Here is a 24335-nt window from a genome sequence, read left to right on the forward strand (position 1 = left end):
ACCTGGTATCACAAGAGGGAGTGGAGTTATGCCACACAAAAATATAGAAATTACTGTTCTGTGGATGTACAAATAGTCTCTTCAGAAAGAAAGAAGACACAAACTTTATTGCCTCATATTCGAAATAGCAATCCCAAAAGTCAATTTTGACCCTTTAAAAAGAGCCTCGCACCTGACTTAGAATAATAAGTCAAATCAGACAGTTATATGGCAAGGCCTTTTAAAATGTCTATCGGCAGGACTTCACATACCAACCGATTTATATGAGCATGTAGCGCTTTCACAGACAGGTCCAGTAATAAATTTACATGGCCATGATACAGGATATATAAATGAGGTTGAAGAATTATTTTATTTCTGAAGCCTCTGTCACTCCAGCTCTATTCTCCTGTTTGACTAGCAGCCTCTATGCCAGTGTTCCCCAACTCCGGTCCTCAAGAGCCACCAACAGGTCATGTTTTGAGGATTTCCTTAGTATTGCACAGGTGATAATTGCATCACCTGGACAGGCAAGCATTCAATCACCTGTGCAACATTACGGAAATCCTGAAAACATGACCTGTTGGTGGCTCTTGAGGACCGGAGTTGGGGAACACTGCTCTATGCTGTGCGACTTCAGGCAAAAAAGCCATCAGTAAAGTATGAGTACAATGAATATGTGGTTCTACTGCACTGCTAATGAATATCCAAGGGAGAATTCAAGGAGGCTTGATAAAAAAACAACAACACATCAAGTTTATCAACATCAACGTTTTCATCAGGATATAACCACAATCAGGCTGATTGTGGTTGTATCCTGATGAGAAGTCGGATAACTTTGAAACGCATTGATAATAAAAACAAATCAAGTTTCTCATGTCTCCTGGAATTCTCTTTTGGATCTTCTTTAGCAGTGCAGAGGAACGACGGTCTTGTAAACCTGTGGTTCTGCAGCAGCTGACTTATTCAATGCCTCATTAATGTTGTGTGTAACACAACTGTACAAGGTGAGCATCTCCCTGCTATTTCTCATCAGCTTATATTGGATAAGACCCTACCGCGCTTTTTCTTACCCAGTTTTTCTACACTAAGCATGAGGAGGTGGTGGCGCTGGTAGGGTAATTGAGCTGGTATGACAGACCCCAGATATGCCATAGTCCTTATTTGTACATCAACTCAAATGCTGATTTCTCAGTAATGGACTGGCCATGTACTGGTATTGCTGGACTTCTCTTTGAAACATGCACATATAAAATTATTTGGCGTGGTGAAATCCTGGTGAAAGATTCCCTCTAAAGAGTGGATACTGACTACTACTCATAGGTGGCACTAGTGTTCACGTGCTCATCCTCGCTGAAGGCTATTTGCATATTTAAATCTTGTTCTAGGCCTCTCACCCAGCAGATCAGCTCTCCTGCTTTACAATGATGAGGCACAAACACCCCAAAACACGTTTGACCCTCCGTTATTCTAAACTGAACAACTTCTGTTACCAATGATCACCACTTTTCAATTTCATATACCGTATTTATATAATTTCACCTTAAAACCAACCAATTCCCAAGCCCCAAAAAATACACATCTCCGTTAAGTCAGGAACTTTAGATAATTCTCGAAATTCTGACGTCTGCAGAACGGAGATTGTCGCTACAGAATATAGTAGAATCAGCAACTCAGGATCAGTACAAGTTAAGCAAATGGAAAATATTAATGTTATTCAATATAATAATGATAATTTGTGATCTTGCACATTAAACCTTGTGGCTTATTTGTTTGCCACCAAAATTTAGAATATAACACTAATGCAGACGTTAAAAGACACTGCTCAAATATTTTTTAGAGATTTTAGTTTAAGAGAAAAAATAAATATTTCAACCAGATAATTAGGCCCCTGCATAAGATGAATCTGGTCAGTTAAATATATAAATTAGAATTTGAGCTAATGATCGGTAAATAATTTCTTAAGCAATGAAAACACTTGTCATTATCTGATAACATTAAAAGTTATTACATATATGCTCTTGATTGGATCATGCAGAACTAACCTGGGGAATGCTGGGAAGTGGCCAGAGAGGTCATTGAGTTGGATAGGTTAAGGTTAGCAGTAATACTTAGTTGGCTCTGCACAGCAGGAGGGTATGGAGATGTAGGTGTCAGCAGCGACTCCTCACTGGCTTCTTCATCAATAACAGGCAAGTACTTGTCAATCAAGGCATCAAGAAACTTTACTATGAGCTCAGCGTAGTCAGGAATTTGGGTTTGCTGATGAAAAAAATGTTTGTTAGGAATCAATAACTGCAAGTCTATTACTGAGTGCAAAACAACAGTGTATAAATATACCGCCAAGATACACACTGTAGGCATTGTAGTCTACCAGGATGGAACCTGTGCTGGCTGCTAGCAAACTGGAGACGCTCAAGAAAAAAATACTTAATACAGTGAGGGTATCTTCACACAGAAAGCATAATTTTTCCACAGAACCGCAGAAAATATGAATCAAAACTTGTCACTGATTTTGCTGCAGACTCCATTATAAGTTTTGCAGAGGATGAAAGCTGCAGTGAAACATCTGCTGAATAAATTGACAAAGTGATGATTTAAAAGCTGCATTACGAGTCAATTACTGCTGGTGAGTTTCCACGGGTGAGCATATCTTTAAAGGTTTTTTCAGAAACTGGGAAAAAGAATGAACTGTAATTATGGATAAATTCATAATTAAGTAGCAAATCATACTCGCTTTGCCTAGGAAGGTGATCACTATAGAATTAAAATGGCCACTGTTTCATAACATGGATAGAAACCTGCCCTAGCATAATAGTACAAATACTTGCGACATAAGCTCCTCTTCCTCTCGCTTCATTTGGGGGATGTGCTTATAGTGGAAATTCTGCTCTAATACTGGATATACCATGGCAACTGGGGTAAGAGTAGGCTGCTCACACTGCTGTCCACCCGGTCTACATGATATAATACTGGATATACCATGGGAACTGGGGTAAGAGGAGACTGCTCATACAGCTGTCCATCCTGTCTACATGATATAATACCGGAGATACCAGGGATACTGGGGTAAGAGGAGACTGCTCACACTGCTGTCCACCCGGTCTACATGATATAATACCGGAGATACCATGGATACTGGGGTAAGAGGAGACTGCTCACACTGCTGTCCACCCTGTCTACATGATAGAATACTGGATATACCATGGGAACTGGGGTAAGAGGAGACTGCTCACACAGCTGTCCATCCTGTCTACATGATATAATACCGGAGATACCAGGGATACTGGGGTAAGAGGAGACTGCTCACACTGCTGTCCACCCTGTCTACATGATATAATACTGGATATACCATGGGAACTGGGGTAAGAGGAGACTGCTCATACAGCTGTCCATCCTGTCTACATGATATAATACCGGAGATACCAGGGATACTGGGGTAAGAGGAGACTGCTCACACTGCTGTCCACCCGGTCTACATGATATAATACCGGAGATACCATGGATACTGGGGTAAGAGGAGACTGCTCACACTGCTGTCCACCCTGTCTACATGATAGAATACTGGATATACCATGGGAACTGGGGTAAGAGGAGACTGCTCACACAGCTGTCCATCCTGTCTACATGATATAATACCGGAGATACCAGGGATACTGGGGTAAGAGGAGACTGCTCACACTGCTGTCCACCCTGTCTACATGATATAATACCGGAGATACCAGGGATACTGGGGTAAGAGGAGGCTGCTCACACTGCTGTCCACCCTGTCTACATGATATAATACCGGAGATACCAGGGATACTGGGGTAAGAGGAGACTGCTCACACTGCTGTCCACCCGGTCTACATGATATAATACCAGAGATACCAGGGATACTGGGGTAAGAGGAGGCTGCTCACATTGCTGTCAAACCTGTCTACATGATACAATACAGGAGATACCAGGAACACTGGGGTAAGAGGAGACTGCTCACACTGCTGTCCACCCTGTCTACATGATAGAATACTGGATATACCATGGGAACTGGGGTAAGAGGAGGCTGCTCACACTGCTGTCCACCCTGTCTACATGATATAATACCGGAGATACCAGGGATACTGGGGTAAGAGGAGACTGCTCACACTGCTGTCCACCCGGTCTACATGATAGAATACTGGATATACCATGGGAACTGGGGTAAGAGGAGACTGCTCACACTGCTGTCCATCCTGTCTACATGATATAATACCGGAGATACCAGGGATACTGGGGTAAGAGGAGACTGCTCACACTGCTGTCCACCCTGTCTACATGATAGAATACTGGATATACCATGGGAACTGGGGTAAGAGGAGGCTGCTCACACTGCTGTCCACCCAGTCTACAGGATATAATACCAGAGATACCAGGGATACTGGGGTAAGAGGAGGCTGCTCACACTGCTGTCCACCCTGTCTACATGATAGAATACTGGATATACCATGGGAACTGGGGTAAGAGGAGGCTGCTCACACTGCTGTCCACCCTGTCTACATGATATAATACCGGAGATACCAGGGATACTGGGGTAAGAGGAGACTGCTCACACTGCTGTCCACCCGGTCTACATGATAGAATACTGGATATACCATGGGAACTGGGGTAAGAGGAGACTGCTCACACTGCTGTCCACCCTGTCTACATGATAGAATACTGGATATACCATGGGAACTGGGGTAAGAGGAGGCTGCTCACACTGCTGTCCACCCAGTCTACAGGATATAATACCAGAGATACCAGGGATACTGGGGTAAGAGGAGGCTGCTCACATTGCTGTCAAACCTGTCTACATGATACAATACAGGAGATACCAGGAACACTGGGGTAAGGGGAGGCTGCTTACACTGCTGTCCACCGTGTCTACATGATATAATACTGGAGACACCAGGAATACTGGGGTAAGAGGAGGCTGCTCACACTGCTGTCCACCCGGTCTACATGATAGAATACTGGATATACCATGGGAACTGGGGTAAGAGGAGGCTGCTCACACTGCTGTCCACCCTGTCTACATGATATAATACCGGAGATACCAGGGATACTGGGGTAAGAGGAGACTGCTCACACTGCTGTCCACCCGGTCTACATGATAGAATACTGGATATACCATGGGAACTGGGGTAAGAGGAGACTGCTCACACTGCTGTCCACCCTGTCTACATGATAGAATACTGGATATACCATGGGAACTGGGGTAAGAGGAGGCTGCTCACACTGCTGTCCACCCAGTCTACAGGATATAATACCAGAGATACCAGGGATACTGGGGTAAGAGGAGGCTGCTCACATTGCTGTCAAACCCGGTCTACATGATACAATACAGGAGATACCAGGAACACTGGGGTAAGGGGAGGCTGCTTACACTGCTGTCCACCGTGTCTACATGATATAATACTGGAGACACCAGGAATACTGGGGTAAGAGGAGGCTGCTCACACTGCTGTCCACCCGGTCTACATGATATAATACTGGATATACCATGGGAACTGGGGTAAGAGGAGGCTGCTCACACTGCTGTCCATCCTGTCTACATGATATAATACCGGAGATACCAGGGATACTGGGGTAAGAGGAGACTGCTCACACTGCTGTCCACCCTGTCTACATGATATAATACTGGATATACCATGGGAACTGGGATAAGAGGAGGCTGCTCACACTGCTGTCCACCCTGTCTACATGATATAATACTGGATATACCATGGGAACTGGGGTAAGAGGAGACTGCTCACACTGCTGGCCACCCTGTCTACATGATATAATACTGGATATACCATGGGAACTGGGATAAGAGGAGGCTGCTCACACTGCTGTCCACCCTGTCTACATGATATAATACTGGATATACCATGGGAACTGGGTAAGAGGAGGCTGCTCACACTGCTGGCCACCCTGTCTACATGATATAATACTGGAGATACCAGGGATACTGGGGAAAAGGGGCTGCTCACACTGCTGTCCACATGATATAATACTGGAGATACCAGGAATACTGGGGTAAGAGGAGACTGCTCACACTGCTGTCCACCCTGTCACGATGATATAATACTGGAGATACCAAGGGTGCTGAGATAAGATGTTATTCACATTACTGTCCACCCTATCTGATCTACTACTGAAGATACAATGTATGCTAAAGTAAGAGGCTGCTCACATTGCTGTTTACCAGGGGTTCTGTAGTAAGAACAGGCTGCTCACACTGCTGTCTACCATGTCTGTTCTGAATAGTGGAGATACCATGGAAGCTGAGGTGGCTAAGAAGTAGCTGCTTGGTCTTTCTCAATGCTGATGGCACATGGTTTAGGTTATTTGCATGTCACAGCACCAGAGCTTCCTACTACACATGCTTGCGAGCACATGTCCTTAACATTGTAGGTTTCTGTTCTGTTACTGCAATAAGACAATAGCTATTTTAATTCTTTTTGGGAATTATGTACTTAATAAAAATGATTGTGATTTGTTAAATATATATAGTCTTTTATTTATGATGACATTTCCTTTAGTTTTATTTCTTCCTTTTACTGGAGAACCATGATTTTGTTCTATTTTGTTATGCTAATCATAAATCCACTTGTTATAAATAAACCAAGAATTTGCAAAGTAATGGCAAAGTATAAACTTTGCATTGAAGCACTTCACATTAATATTCTTTACCTTTGAGAAAGGACCAGCAAACCTCCACAATCCATTAAATCCAAAACCTGCAAAGGTAAAAACAAATAAGCAATTGATAAAGGATTTGAGGAAAACTGTAAATATACAAAATTGATGACCAGAATTACAGAAAGCAAGATATGGAAACACATGCTTTCCAAGAATAGCTAAACAAAGGTCTTCCTGGGATAGTAACAGACTGACAACAGGCACATTAGAGGTGCTACAAGTAGTATGTTATAGGTTTTCTAGGTAAAGAACAATCACGGACTATTGAATGGGTATAGAGCGGTTGTGCAGCCTTCAGAAAACAAGAGTGGCCTAGCATTGAATAGATTCTGTAATTTTCTGGATAACCAGCAGCTATTGTTGTGGTAAGCTGCAGTCACATACTCTGGTTGCTCAAATCTGTGCAAGAAATCAATTGGGTTTGCAAGAGCCGCTGAGCTCTCACTCAAAGAGAGGTAAGCAAGGAACATTCCTCTAAGAAGTCTACGGTATATTCTTTAATATGGTCGAATAAGAGAAACAAAAAAATGGATGGTTTACTGGTACGATTAATTCAGAAACCGCTGTAATCCAGTACCCGGATCGTGACTGATTAAAGACAGCAAGCAAGTTCACAGCACTTTAGGCTTACTTTGCAGGTAAGATGGTTGATACTGTGGAGGAGATTCTTCATGGTACACCACACTTTGCACAATCCCATGTATGGGATTCAATAAATTGGGGTCTTGACACAATGACAGAAGGGTGTTGATCTTGGAGTCCAATAAATTGTGTCTGAAATACAAAAAAAAACCACTTAGAACATTTTACAACTGAAACAGAACCAACATAATGAACACAAATTTTACATTTTCAGGATCAACGCCCCAATAGTAAAAAGTTCAAAACAATATCAGCACCCATTTATCAGGGGTGTCGGGACTGATACTTAGGCTATGTGCACACGTATAATGGTCCAGTTTTCCGCAGCGGATTTGATAAATCTGCAGGGAAAAAACCGCTGCGTTTTTGCTGCAGATTTACCGCGGTTTTTCTGCGGATTTCACTGCGGTTTTACAACTGCAGTTTTCTATTGGAGCAGCTGTAAAACCGCTGTGGAATCCACAGAAAGAAGTGACATGCTGCGGAATGTAAACCGCTGCGTTTCCGCACTTTTTTTCCGCAGCATGTGCACAGCATTTTTTTCCCCCATAGGTTTACATTGTAATGTAAACTCATGGAAAAATGCTGCAGATCCGCAGCGTTTTCCGCATCGTGTGCACATGCCCTAAAAGTGATTGTCTCTGGAGAGGTAAAAATCTAATGGTAAAATAAATAAAAGTGCCACAATAAACACTATAGCAAAATCCCTGATGTATCATATGGAAAAAATATATCCAATCCTTTGGTATAATATGATTCTAGTAGCTATTAGTAGCAAATTTAGAAGTGCAAATACACGGAAGAGGTTGTGTTATTAGCTTGTAGCGTTGCAGATGAGATTATATTCCCTCAGTATAATACATAAAATGGCTTGTCAGAGTATTTGTAAATGAGAGATACTTACACCACTGGAAACACTTTGGGGAAGACCACACTGGCTTCAGCTAAGTATTCATAAAGGATACGCTGATCAAACTCATCTGTAGTGTATTTTACAAGCGTAGCCTGCAGAAATGAACATACAGTGCATATAGCATTATGCAGGTCTATATTACCACAGTGCATATAACACGATGCAGGTCTATATTAGTAAGGTATATATAGCATGATGCAGGTCTATTACTACAGTACATATAACATGATGCAGGTCTATATTACTACAGTGTATATCGCATGATGCAGGTCTATATTACTACGGTGTATATAGCATGATGCAGGTCTATATTACTACGGTGTATATAGCATGATGCAGGTCTATATTACTACGGTGTATATAGCATGATGCAGGTCTATATTACTACGGTGTATATAGCATGATGCAGGTCTATATTACTACGGTGTATATCGCATGATGCAGGTCTATATTACTACAGTGTATATCGCATGATGCAGGTCTATATTACTACGGTGTATACAGCATGATGCAGGTCTATATTACTACGGTGTATATAGCATGATGCAGGTCTATATTACTACGGTGTATATAGCATGATGCAGGTCTATATTACTACAGTACATATAACATGATGCAGGTCTATATTACTACAGTGTATATAGCATGATGCAGATCTATATTACTACGGTGTATATAGCATGATGCAGGTCTATATTACTACAGTACATATAACATGATGCAGGTCTATATTACTACAGTGTATATCGCATGATGCAGGTCTATATTACTACGGTGTATATAGCATGATGCAGGTCTATATTACTACGGTGTATATAGCATGATGCAGGTCTATATTACTACGGTGTATATAGCATAATGCAGGTCTATATTACTACGGTGTATATAGCATGATGCAGGTCTATATTACTACAGTACATATAACATGATGCAGGTCTATTACTACAGTGTATATCGCATGATGCAGGTCTATATTACTACGGTGTATATAGCATGATGCAGGTCTATATTACTACGGTGTATATAGCATGATGCAGGTCTATATTACTACGGTGTATATAGCATGATGCAGGTCTATATTACTACAGTACATATAACATGATGCAGGTCTATATTACTACAGTGTATATCGCATGATGCAGGTCTATATTACTACGGTGTATATAGCATGATGCAGGTCTATATTACTACGGTGTATATAGCATGATGCAGGTCTATATTACTACGGTGTATATAGCATGATGCAGGTCTATATTACTACGGTGTATATAGCATGATGCAGGTCTATATTATTACAGTGCATATAGCATGATGCAGGTCTATATTACTACAGTACATATAACATGATGCAGGTCTATATTACTACAGTGTATATCGCATGATGCAGGTCTATATTACTACGGTGTATATAGCATGATGCAGGTCTATATTACTACAGTACATATAGCATGATGCAGGTCTATATTACTACAGTACATATAACATGATGCAGGTCTATATTACTACGGTGTATATAGCATGATGCAGGTCTATATTACTACGGTGTATATAGCATGATGCAGGTCTATATTACTACGGTATATATAGCACGATGCAGGTCTATATTACTACAGTACATATAACATGATGCAGGTCTATATTACTACAGTACATATAACATGATGCAGGTCTATATTACTACAGTGTATATCGCATGATGCAGGTCTATATTACTACGGTGTATATAGCATGATGCAGGTCTATATTATTACAGTGCATATAACATGATGCAGGTCTATATTATTACAGTGCATATAGCATTATGCAGGTCTATATTACTACAGTACATATAACATGATGCAGGTCTATATTACTACAGTGTATATCGCATGATGCAGGTCTATATTACTACAGTACATATAGCATGATGCAGGTCTATATTACTGCAGTACATATAACATGATGCAGGTCTATATTACTACAGTACATATAGCATGATGCAGGTCTATATTACTACAGTGCATACAGAATGATGCAGATCTATATTACTACGGTGTATATAGCATGATGCAGGTCTATATTACTACAGTGTATATAGCATGATGCAGGTCTATATTACTACGGTGTATATAGCATGATGCAGGTCTATATTATTACAGTGCATATAACATGATGCAGGTCTATATTACAGTGCATATAGCATTATGCAGGTCTATATTACTACGGTGTATATAGCATGATGCAGGTCTATATTACTACAGTACATATAGCATGATGCAGGTCTATATTACTACAGTGCATATAACATGATGCAGGTCTATATTACAGTGTATATAGCATGATGCAGGTCTATATTACTACGGTGTATATAGCATGATGCAGGTCTATATTACTACAGTACATATAGCATGATGCAGGTCTATATTACTACAGTACATATAACATGATGCAGGTCTATATTACTACGGTGTATATAGCATGATGCAGGTCTATATTACTACGGTGTATATAGCATGATGCAGGTCTATATTACTACAGTACATATAACATGATGCAGGTCTATATTACTACAGTGTATATCGCATGATGCAGTTCTATATTACTACAGTACATATAGCATGATGCAGGTCTATATTACTACAGTGCATACAGAATGATGCAGATCTGTATTACTACAGTGCATATAGCACGAGGCAGGTCTATAATACTACAGTGTATTGAGCATTATGCAGGTCTATAATACTACCGTGTATAATGCATGATGAAGGTCCATATTACTACAGTGCATACAGAATGATGCAGGTCTATATTACTACAGTGCATATAGCACGAGGCAGGTCTATAATACTATAGTGTATTTAGCATGAGGCAGGTCTATATTACTACAGCGCATATAGCATGAGGCAGGTCTATATTACTACAGTGCATACAGAATGATACAGGTCTATATTACTACAATGCATATAGCACGAGGCAGGTCTATAATACTATAGTGTATTTAGCATGATGCAGGTCTATATTACTACAGCGCATATAGCATGATGCAGGTCTATATTACTACAGCGCATATAGCATGAGGCAGGTCTATATTACTACAGTGCATACAGAATGATGCAGGTCTATATTACTACAATGCATATAGCACGAGGCAGGTCTATAATACTACAGTGTATTGAGCATTATGCAGGTCTATAATACTACCGTGTATAATGCATGATGAAGGTCTATATTACTACAGTGCATACAGAATGATGCAGGTCTATATTACTACAGTGCATATAGCGTAATGCAGGTCTATATTAGTACAGTGCATATAGCATGATGCAGGTCTATATTACTATAGTCTAGTGATGGCGAACCTTTTAGAGATCCGAGTGCCCAAACCGCAATCCAAAACCCACTTAGTAACCTGAATACTGAGGTTTTAGATTTGAAAGACAACTCGTACATTAGCGTGCTATAGAGTCAATGTCAAAGAGCTTGTAAGCACTGCACTCCAAGCCTAAGATACTAGCCACTAAGTGTAGTGAAGGTCTGTTCTTCTGTGCTGAAAAACTCGGCTTATACAAGAGTATATACGGTAACTACTTACTTCTGCCAGTTCCTGCTCTGATCTGGTCCTTTCATATATCACAATCCTACCTGTGGGCACTAACACCACCACTCTCCTCAGCCCGCGTACAGACTGATGGGAGAGTGCTAATGATGAGGGAGATGGCGAGGGGCTGAGAAGGCTCTGGGTGCCCAATCTGGCATGTGTGCCATAGGTTAGCTGCCACTGCTATAGTGCCTATAGCATGATGCGGCTGTATATTACTATAGCGCATGATGCGGCTGTATATTACTATAGTGCATATAGCATGATGCGGGTGCATATTACTGTAGTAAATATAGCATGATGCGGGTGTATATTACTATATTACATATAGCATGATGCGGGTGTATATTACTATAGTGCATATAGCATGATGCGGGTGTATATTACTATAGTACATATAGCATGATGCGGCTGTATATTACTATAGTGCATATAGCATGATGCGGCTGTATATTACTATAGTGCATATAGCATGATGCGGGTGTATATTACTATAGTGCACATAGCATGATGCGGCTGTATATTACTATAGTGCATATAGCATGATGCGGGTGTATATTACTATAGTACATATAGCATGATGCGGCTGTATATTACTATAGCGCATGATGCGGCTGTATATTACTATAGTGCATATAGCATGATGCGGCTGTATATTACTATAGTGCATATAGCATGATGCGGGTGTATATTACTATAGTGCACATAGCATGATGCGGATGTATATTACTATAGTGCATATAGCATGATGCGGGTGTATATTACTATAGTGCATATAGCATGATGCGGGTGTATATTACTATAGTACATATATCATGACGCGGGTGTATATTACTATAGTACATATAGCATTATGCGGGTGTATATTATTATAGTGCATATAGCATGATGCGGGTGTATATTACTATAGTGCATATAGCATGATGCGGGTGTATATTACTATAGTGCATATAGCATGATGCGGGTGTATATTACTGTAGTGCATATAGCATGATGCGGCTGTATATTACTATAGTGCATATAGCATGATGCGGGTGCATATTACTGTAGTAAATATAGCATGATGCGGGTGTATATTACTATATTACATATAGCATGATGCGGGTGTATATTACTATAGTGCATATAGCATGATGCGGGTGTATATTACTATAGTACATATAGCATGATGCGGCTGTATATTACTATAGTGCATATAGCATGATGCGGCTGTATATTACTATAGTGCATATAGCATGATGCGGGTGTATATTACTATAGTGCACATAGCATGATGCGGCTGTATATTACTATAGTGCATATAGCATGATGCGGGTGTATATTACTATAGTACATATAGCATGATGCGGCTGTATATTACTATAGCGCATGATGCGGCTGTATATTACTATAGTGCATATAGCATGATGCGGCTGTATATTACTATAGTGCATATAGCATGATGCGGGTGTATATTACTATAGTGCACATAGCATGATGCGGATGTATATTACTATAGTGCATATAGCATGATGCGGGTGTATATTACTATAGTGCATATAGCATGATGCGGGTGTATATTACTATAGTACATATATCATGACGCGGGTGTATATTACTATAGTACATATAGCATTATGCGGGTGTATATTATTATAGTGCATATAGCATGATGCGGGTGTATATTACTATAGTGCATATAGCATGATGCGGGTGTATATTACTATAGTGCATATAGCATGATGCGGGTGTATATTACTGTAGTGCATATAGCATGATGCGGCTGTATATTACTATAGTGCATATAGCATGATGCGGCTGTATATTACTATAGTGCATATAGCATGATGCGGGTGTATATTACTATAGTGCACATAGCATGATGCGGATGTTTATTACTATAGTGCATATAGCATGATGCGGCTGTATATTACTATAGTGCATATAGCATGATGCGGGTGTATATTACTATAGTGCATATAGCATGATGCGGCTGTATATTACTATAGTACATATATCATGACGCGGGTGTGTATTACTATAGTACATATAGCATTATGCGGGTGTATATTACTATAGTGCATATAGCATGATGCGGGTGTATATTACTATAGTGCATATAGCATGATGTGGGTGTATATTACTATAGTGCATATAGCATGATGCGGGTGTATATTACTATATTGCATATAGCATGATGCGGCTGTATATTACTATAGTACATATATCATGACGCGGGTGTGTATTACTATAGTACATATAGCATTATGCGGGTGTATATTACTATAGTGCATATAGCATGATGCGGGTGTATATTACTATAGTGCATATAAGCATGATGTGGGTGTATATTACTATAGTGCATATAGCATGATGCGGGTGTATATTACTATAGTGCATATAGCATGATGCGGGTGTGTAAAGTGAATGTAGCATGACGCAGGTCTATATTATTGCAGTGATACACTAAGGCTGGGTTCACACTTGCGTTTGGCTGGTCTGCGTATGGCTGCGTACTTCCTCCCTTAAGCTCCGCCTATGTTGCGTTCCCGTGCAGTCGGCGGACATGTCAAAACGCCACATGCGAACGCATTCGCATACAACGCATGTCCCTTTGTACCCAATGTTAAAGATAAGTACGCAAGACGTATGCGGAAGTAGGCGGAGTGTAGGCGGGGCTTAAGGGAGGAAGTACGCAGCCATACGCAGACCAGCCAAACGCAAGCGTGAACTTAGCCTAACAAAGGAAAAACAAAGAAAGTAGTCCAAAAATAGGTGAATCAATTGTACTTTATTGCTAAAAGCATAACAACTGGTGTGGGTAGAGGGGATATAAAAATTGTGTATCAAACTGTTAAATATCTGCTGTAAATACTAAACACACACATCTTATGGATATGGCTGTATATGGCAAACAGTTATACATAGTGTTGCTGGTGTTTGTACACTTAAATCACTGACCATATGCTGCAGCAATCATTAAGTAAGAAATGCCATACTTACATAAGGAAAGTAATTACAATATATATCTCTCACACTATCTTTCCACCATTTAGAGCCATGTGCCTGGCCATTGTGGCAACATAAATGGCGGGCATTACGTACGCAGACTGTGCAAGATACAGCCAGAGCCAAGATGGGTGCGCAGGGAGGACACGTGCACTCCTCTGGACTCTAGCGGTATCTTGCACAGTCTGAAAATCCCCCCAGAAATGTAGAAATTTTTGCAAATTTAATAAAAAAAAAACTAAACTGAAATATCACATGGTCATAAGTTTTCAGACCCTTTGCTCAGACACTCATATTTAAGTCACATGCTTTTTATTTCCTTGCGATCCTCCTTGAGATGGTTCTACTCCATCATTGGAGGCCAGCTGTACTTAATTAAACTGATAGGACTTGATTTGGAAAGGCACACACCTGTCCATATAAGACCTCACAGCTCACAGTGCATGTCAGACCTAATGAGAGTCATGAGATTAAAGGAACTGACCAAGGAGCTGAGAGACAATTGTGGCAAGGCACAGATCTGGCCAAGGTTACAAAAGAATTACTGCAGTACTCAAGGTTCCTAAGAGCTTAGTGGCCTCCATAATCCTTAAATGGACGAAGATTGAGAGCACCAGAAGTCTCCCGAGACCTGGCCGTCCAGCTCAACTGAGCAATCATGGGAGAAGAGCCTTGGTGAGAGAGGTGAAGAAGAACCCCAAGATCACTGTGGCTGAGTTCCAGAGGTGCAGTAGGGAGATGGGAGCAAATTCCACAAAGTCAACTATCACTGCTGGCCTCGACCAGTTGGGCCTTTATGGCATAGAGGCCCGGCGGAAGCCTCTCAGTGCAAGACATATGAAAGCCCACATACGTAGAGTTTGCTAAAAAAACAAAACAAAAAAAAAAACAACAGATGAATGACTCCCAGACTATGAGAAATAAGATTCTCTGGTCTAATGAGACGAAGATAGACCTTTTTGGAGATAATTCTAAGTGGTATGTGTGGAGAAAACCAGGCACTGCTCATTATCTGCCCAGTACAATCCCAACAGTGAAACATGGTGATGGCAGCATCATGCTATGGGGGTGTTTTTCAGCTGTAGGGACAGGACGACTGGTTGCCATTGAAGGAAACATGAATGCGGCCAAGTACAGAGATATCCTGGATGAAAACCTCTTCCAGAGTCCTCTGGACCTCAGACTTGGCCAAAGGTTCACATTCCAACAAGACAATGACCTTAAGCACACAGCTAAAATAACAAAGGAGTGGCTTCAGAACAACCTTGTGACCATTCCTGACTGGCCCAGCCAGAGCCCTGACCTAAACCCAATTGGGCATCTCTGGAGAGACCTGAAAATGGCTGTCCACCAACGTTCACCATCCAACCTGACGGAACTGCAGAGGATCTGCATGGAAGAATGGCAGAGGATCCCCAAATCTAGGTGTGAAAAACGTGTTGCATCATTCCCATGAAGACTCATGGCTGTACTAGCTCAAAAGGGTGCTTCTACTCAATACTGAGCAATAGGGTCTGAATACTTATGACTATGTGATATTTCAGTTTTTCTTTTTTCATACATTTGCAAAAATTATTACATTTCTGTTTTTTTTCCAGTCAAGATGGGGCGCAGCGTGTACATTAATAAGAAAAAAAAATTGAACTTTTTTGAATTTATCAAATGACTGCAATGAAACAGAGTGAAAAATTTAAAGGGGTCTGAATACTTTCCTTACCCACTGTATGTATATATCTCTGTGGCATTACGGTCAGTGATTTAAGTGTACAAACACCAGCAACACTATGCGTAACTGTTTGCCATATACAGCCATATCCATGAGATGTGTGGTTTTAGTATACAGCAGATATTTACCAGTTTGATATACAATTTTTATATCCTCTCTCTCCACACCAGTTGTTATGCCTTTAGCAATAAAACACAATTGATTCGCCTATTTTTGGACTACTTTATCGTCGTTTTTCCTTTGTTCGTCTCTGTCTCATGACGATAGGTCCGGTATAGTCTACTACACACACATGGGGTATACATATTTTCAAACATGAATCTAATTACATCATGATCATTACCATTTGTTTTTGTTGTTAGTGTTTCTTATTATTGCTGTGATATCAGTGGCATACCGCAATAGGCATGACCATGGCACTACTGAACAGCATATGAGCAGAATACAAAATATATATTTACTTGTATGAATGGTATGATGCTGATAAAATAAACTCAAAAGCTCATGCTGGCTCTAATTGTTGTTCCAGGTTGTAAAAGAGGCCGCTGCTAATGTGAAGCTCATCATGAAATAATGAATTGTCAAACAATCCATCAAAAAAGAAAGAAAACAATCTTACAAGCACAGTCAGCAACAGAGCTTGGGTTTTAGGGTCAGTCAAAACTTCCTCATCCAAAAGCACATTTGACTCGGAGACAGATACTTTCCGCAGATGAGGATGCTGTTGAGGGGATGATATTCTTGGAGTATCTAAAAGAAAAGAACATGAAGTAATGGAGCTAATTTATCGTGCTTTGCCCTTCATTCACAAATCCTGGTAATAGGCTAAGCATCCAGAAAAAAAATCAACACAGACGATTTGTGATCTATATTGTCATACATCTGCAACGCATTTATTTTTATACATCAGCAGTTTGAAAACTTTATTTGGTCTTCTAAATTTTATTTTAAGAATTTTAATGTAGAGATAAAAATTGGATGTTCTATCGATGATATATGTGGGATATGATTTGTTTTGCGCACTAAAGAAATTAGAATTCTAGACTTGTGCATGCTACAATTTTTTTTATACATTTATCTAGTCTGTAGAATGACCATCATCTGAACAGCCCAAGTGAGTAACAATAGATTAAGTGCTGTCCGTGTGAGGTCAGCTTTCTCACAGCCAACACTTGGACCGAAAATACGGCTAGGTGAACATACTATATTATATCTATAATTATACCTATATGTGGGTGTAAATAAATATATAAATATATATTTTACAGTGTGAACATATACACACACCCTGTAGCCAAAAGCCATATGGCAGGCGGCAAATTTTCAAAGAATGGATTAGACAGCAATGGCATGTGACTAGAAATGAGTGCATTGAGACCCCGGTCCATGGTCCAAGTCAGCAGTCTCTGGACATGGAAAAGAGCTGCCTGAATATCTTTACCATTCAGGATCCCAGGCGCAGCTTATGATTAGCTGGACTGGCGAGACGACTCAAAAGTTGAGCTGGGGAACCCAAAAGCTCAGGAAATTGATACAGCGCTCTTTAATTCCCAGAGAACATTGACCTGGACCAGGGTTGCATGAAGCCATCTACTCAGCTCTACAAGTGACATAACTGAGCAGCGGGGTGAGAAGTGCACTAGATGACATATAGACAACATTGAGGACTCAGAGTCCACCAGATGAAAGACCACATGTGCAGGGTGACTGTAGTTTAGGTATTTCCATTAAGTTAGAAACTCACCAATATCATAATCGTTCTCTGCTACTCTCCTCATTTTCGGAGGTGTAGTGATGCCAGATTCAATCTCCTGCCTTTTAGGTGCCTTAGTGTCCGATATTAAATGATCAAAGCTTTTCCTTGTACCTAAAACATGGAGCATAGCTGAATCTAAAGTAAAACCGGGTTGTGTTTCACAGCATACTTTTGATATTAAATATGAAGAATATGTACCCCCCACCCAGATGAAGTAATAGACCCTATTGTATTTTACATTTGTATGACTTACCCAAGAGTTTTTTAGTGTTTGCTTGTGACGGCTGCCCCATGTCCAGACTCATAGACTTCCTAGTCCGTGGGCTAACCTGCCCAACTGTGGGGTAGCTTGCAGCTAGGTGCATTCCAGACCCTTTAGGGGATGACCACGGTTGATTCTCCTTTAGTGTTCTGAGGAATTTAAGATACAAATGTCAGAGGAGTTGACCTTGACAACAAAATTTATTATCATTAATGCATATACATATATATATACACATATATATATATATACATATATATATATACACACATATATATGTATATATATATATACACACACACACACATATATATATATATATATATATATATCTTAAAGGGAATAGGCTATTGTCCTATTGTCTAAATCAAATATCTATGTAAATGTATGTTTTAAAACTAATATAATAATTTTCTTTTCAATTTATCATATCGCTGATGTACTAAAAAACGCTGAAATAATGCGATTTCCACACTGTCCACTAGTCCTATTAGTGACGCACTTCTTGTTCTTTTCAGCAGCTACATGGACAGAAGCAGCAACAGACTGGATCTGACTACTGACGGATACAAGTATTTTCTGCACATGCTCTCATCTGGTCATTGTGAATGAAAGAGGAGGTGAGATGTGCCCATTACCTACGGTGGGTGAATGGTGGATCTTGCGGTATCTACTGTATACCAGTCTGTCATGATATTGAGATTACTGAAAAGTCTTTTGTAACAAACAGGAAGTGAGTCTAGTATAAGGCCGAGCGGCCAAAGTAAAAATTGCAATTTAAGTATAAAAATCATGTATAATGTTAAAAAGAAACTGTATAGAAAAAAAACTTAAAATAAAAACATGATTTAATCAATGGGAAATGTTCCCCTTCATAACTATGGGATTTTTGGATCATACATTTAATATAAAAACCTCTGCATACAACTGATGATTTTTTGAGTATAGATGGGACAATGACCTGCAGGTGGGATCACTGTGGTGCATCGGATATGTATCCATAGGAACATTTTCCATTGAAACATCTGTGAGTAACAGTGATTTTCTGTGTTTCAAGCTGCAGCGACTCCTCACCTCTTCAGACACTGTAAGTAATGCTACAAACATAGAAGAGAAACACATGAACGACACATGAAAATTCATTATTCGCTTTTAGAAAGGTCATTTTTATTCTTGTGACCTCAGTCTAATTAACAGGAGTCTGTTTACATACGGAGTTTGCCACAAATTTGTACATGATTCTGCAACATGTGGCCAGGGTTCTGTAACTATGGTTTTGTAAAATCCCATTCACATGCATTTAACGACAGTTAGCTAAACATTTACCAACTGTGAATCATGACTAAAAGGGGTCTGTTACAGGAACATAGAAGAAGCCCCTATGCCAACAATGTTCCCAACTAGACCACTGCAATTTACTAACATCTCAGACTTTATTGAGGATACTGTCTTAATAGAATAAATAAGGCTACAGATTAACTTATGTTTTGAAAAGATAATAAAATATCATCAATTAAATAACGGGGCCAAGAGCTTATTAATATCAAGCTCTCCCCCACCATAACAAAAATTATAAACAAAGTGGAGTACTCCAAATATATTAACCTACAACTGAAAAAACGGAGTAGCAACAAGCAACAACATATGAATACAACTATAAATTTCCCAACCGCAGCAGCCCCCCCCCCCCCCCCCCCCGTTTTGCGTGTTCAGCTTTATCAAATACATCTATTCCCTTTTGATAAAGCTGAACACGTGAAACGCGCATCAGGGGCTGTCAGGGAAGGCTGCTGCGGTCGGACCTATTATGGGTAAGCTTCTATATGGTGACGTACTTTGCTGTGGTTTTGATACTTGGGCTTAATTTTTCATTGTGGTAATGACTTATGTAGTATTGTCCTTGTATATTTGGGATATTTATCCACCCAGCTTTCATAGGTCCATTTATGTCTTGACCCTCCACCCACCCCCAACTTACGGTACCTTCTTTTTCCTCCAGTTTAATGTATTGTGTTTATATGGATTTTGTCTTATGCGTTTTTATTGTAATTTTGTAATAAAATTTATATTTTTATTCATATGTTGTGGCTTGTTGCTACTCCGTTTTTTAGTTGCAGATAAACTTATGTTGCATTACCTACAGTATTTTTATCAATTTAAACAAGATAATACCGTTTTTTTTTATATGGCCTTTTTGAGGGTAGATTTTTTTCATTGCCATGATTTTGGGAGTGGTCATCTTCTCTGAGCTACAGTATATCAGCGTACAGAGACATGAAAGTCAAGAGCTACAATAGGTCAGAGATGTTCAGTGACTTATGTGAGTTTTTTAGACATGCTCTGTGATCTGTGCAAAGATCAATGTGGAGGCCGGGAGGGGGAGGAGGTGATCTGCGATCATCTCCGATTGTAAATGGTGTGATCCCATGTTATCTATACTATCCGCTGCAATCCTGCTAATCCAGCCAATTATATGGTGCAATGCTCAGTGTAAAAACTGCAAGGATTTCATGATTTGCACTGATAGCATATCCTTTAACATGCCAATTGGAAAATTGATTAGAAATATTAGAGAAAAATGTGCTGTAGTCTAATAGAACCAGAAACTTGTATGACTGTGCACATGCCCACATCCATATTAAATTTCCATATAGTCATAGAGAATGTATATGTTCTGTATCTCCACTATATATGTCTGCAGACTTTTCAATCTGCATAGCGTGCACTGCACGTCTCTAGTGCCAGTGGTGAGAGTGGGAGGTCATGTGACCACAAGTATGTGATTTGCATACATGCGGTCACGGGCCGATCTGATGTTTCACGGCCCTGCTCAATTCATTTGTATCAAGTGAGGCCGCCCACGTCTAGTCAGAATGTGGCCGTAAGTATGCCAATTCCATACTTGTAGTCACGTGTTCGTTTATTTTCACCGCCAGGACCAGAGAACCCTATCTGCATGTGGTGCACATGCTGTGAGCATTCAGATATCTACAGTCACTGAGTGACAGCAGACACATCCCAAACCCGGATAACCCCATTAACTTCATACTTTGTATTCCTTAATAAACAAAGAAAAGTTGTTGCCATGTTCTACTGGACCACGTATCAGAACATGATGTATTCTTCCTAGAAGCACAAGAGCAGAACATCTCCACAAACACAATTTCTACACTGGCTCTGTAAAAAGAAAAAGCAAAACGGTTTAGTCGAGAAAATGGCAAGAGAAAAACCGCTTACCTGCTAAATAAGCAACACTCTGAGTATTGACTTCAAACTTATCACAATTCCTGTGTTTGTTTACAAGGGCAAGCAAAGTGTGAAGGATCCGTACTGTTCTTGCCACAGTAGTAGGAGAGGGATGTCGATAACCTAATGAATTCAATTATTTACAGTCATTTAAAAGATTGTCTTAAAGGGGTTATCCATCCCCTAATAGCTAAACTGCAAAACAGAAAAAACAAAAATATATACAGTACTTCTTTCTCAGATCGGTGCCATTCCTCTGACGCTGACAGAACACGGCCATAAATGTTCGAAGATATGGTGCCGACATCAGAGAAAAAGTCAGTGTAGGTGTTGGGAAGTAGCTGGCCACTAGTGGTCTATCCCTTTAATACGGATTTAATATTTATATTCCACATGCATCATTTTAGGCACAGTGAGAAAGTGTAGCAGAGAGACAAGGGCAAATGTTAGGTTTGTGATGCTGCAGGATTCAACAGGCCGTCTAATTTTAAACTGTTCACCATAAATCTGTGTTGACTTGATGCAACAATGAGGTCACATTCAGCTGAGAACTGCAGATTAGCTTCTGCGTGAAAGAATAGGAACTGACCCGCAGTTTTCAGCACAGAACACTACACGCTGAACTGTGCAGCTCAGTTCAATATTTACATCTGGTCACTGAGGCTTATAAGGAGCTGATCGATGAGGGTGCTGTGGGTAAGATTGCCCACAAATTTGATATTATGTATCCAATATTATTTGCCCAGACAACCCCTTTAATGTAGCGTAATGAAAACAATGGCACCTTATTTATGTTATGATGACATTCGCTGAAGTCACGTCAACTTCCAAAACTTCCTTGACTCGCCCTGGCATGCCCAGTCGCATGCATCCCCCGATTGACTGGGCTGTGGTTGGCGTTAGACTGCACGTCACAACCCGATATCCAGGGCACGCTTGCGGCCAATGAAAGCAGAGGAGGGAATGTGTGTGCTGGATACTGGGCTGTGACGTGTGGTGAAACACTGCACACAGCACAGTCAATCAGGGGGTGCGTGCGACTGGGTCACATCTGGGTGAATCAAGAAAGTCCGGAAGTTGACATGAGAAAAAGCGGCGGCTGCAGCTGGGGTCATGTGATGAAGACTGAGCGGGCAGCAATAGCGTCGCTCACAAGCACATATGGCAGCAGTATGTATTTACAAAAATACTTATTTACTAGATGTAAATCGATGGGCGCATTATATAATGTAGTGGACAAGCTCTTTAATACTGTCTAGCAAATTTAACCTTGCCCTTAACATACCATGGGTCTAACCAAGAGCATAAGACACCCATGTCAGGCACCAAATATCACATACTTTATGGAGAGCACACTCCTCATCCCCTGTGGACTAAAGTGAATCAAAGGTGAATCAAACTAGGGCTTTCATACCTTATCACATTTCTGAGGACAATCTATTTCTATATGCCTCCCTCTCATAAGAAGCTGCAGTATTTACCTAATTGACCCAGTGTGAAATCCATGAGGGTCTTCAATCCATCCATCCATTCCAGTGTGGAATGTCAACTTTGCCGGTGCTGGATATGGTGAATGGAGGGTGGGAGGAGGGTGGGTGGTTAAGGATGAGTGTTTGTTAACTGAAATTTTATCAAACAAGCTCAACATATTCTTAAAGGGTTTCTCTGAAAAATTATCTCCTTTACCCCTTCCCCCCAAGGGTGGTTTTTGCGTGTTATAGACCGAGCCAATTTTTTACAATTCTGACCACTGTCCCTTTATGAGGTTATAACTCTGGAACGCTTCAACGGATCCCGGTGATTCTGAGAATGCTTTCTCATGACATATTTTACTTCATGATAGTGGTAAAATTTCTTTGATATGACTTGTGTTTATTTGTGGAAAAAATGAAAATTTGGCGAAAATTTGGCAAATTTCACAATTTTTCAACTTTTAATTTTTATGCCCTTAAATCACAGATATGTCAGACAAAATGCATAGGTAAAATTTCCCACATGTCTACTTTACATCAACACAATCTTAGAACCAATTTTTTTTTTTGTTAGGGAGTTATAAGGGTTAAAAGTTGACCAGTGATTTCTCATTTTTACACCACCATTTTTTTTTAGGGACCACATCACATTTGAAGTTTTTTTGAGGGGTCTATATGATAGAAAATACCCGAAAGTGACACCATTCTAAAAACTGCATCCCTCAAGGTGCGCAAAACCACATTCAAGAAGTTTATTAATCCTTCAGGTGCTTCACAGGAATTTTTGGATTATTTAAAAAAAAATGAACATTTAACTTTTTTCACCAAAGAATTATTTCAGGTACAAGTTTTTTTCATTTCCCCCAAGGGTAACAGGAGAAATTGGACCCCAAAATAAATTGTACAATTTGTCCCGAGTATGCTGATACCTCATATGTGGGGGTGAGCAACTTTTTGGGCACATAGCAGAGCTCGGAAGGGAAGGAGTGCTGTTTGACTTTTTCAACGCAAAATTGGCTGGAATTGAGATCAGACGCCATGTCGCGTTTGGAGAGCCCCTGATGTGTGTGAACATTGGAAACGCCCCATA

At 40.2% G+C, this 24335-nt stretch overlaps 1 protein-coding gene across 7 annotated transcripts in view; it reads right to left on the reverse strand.

The window, feature by feature from the left end:
* Positions 1–24335, reverse strand: part of NF1 (neurofibromin 1) — a 399313-nt gene that overhangs the window by 19458 nt on the left and 355520 nt on the right. For 4 of the 7 annotated variants that reach the window (XM_069757802.1, XM_069757799.1, XM_069757801.1 and 1 more), the window contains 9 exons: positions 21765–21896; positions 19489–19624; positions 18519–18676; positions 18254–18376; positions 17129–17259; positions 8210–8310; positions 7295–7437; positions 6655–6701; positions 2025–2241 (listed from right to left, as the gene is read on the reverse strand). In XM_069757802.1, the coding sequence (XP_069613903.1) occupies positions 2025–2241; positions 6655–6701; positions 7295–7437; positions 8210–8310; positions 17129–17259; positions 18254–18376; positions 18519–18676; positions 19489–19624; positions 21765–21896 (1188 nt within the window). Of the gene's footprint in view, positions 1–2024; positions 2242–6654; positions 6702–7294; positions 7438–8209; positions 8311–17128; positions 17260–18253; positions 18395–18518; positions 18677–19488; positions 19625–21764; positions 21897–24335 lie in introns of all 7 variants that reach the window. The other 3 variants (XM_069757798.1, XM_069757800.1, XM_069757796.1) reach the window with 1 other exon arrangement.

The sequence above is a fragment of the Ranitomeya imitator genome, chromosome 3, assembly GCF_032444005.1.
Source record: "Ranitomeya imitator isolate aRanImi1 chromosome 3, aRanImi1.pri, whole genome shotgun sequence".
NCBI classification, from domain to species: Eukaryota; Metazoa; Chordata; class Amphibia; order Anura; family Dendrobatidae; genus Ranitomeya; species Ranitomeya imitator.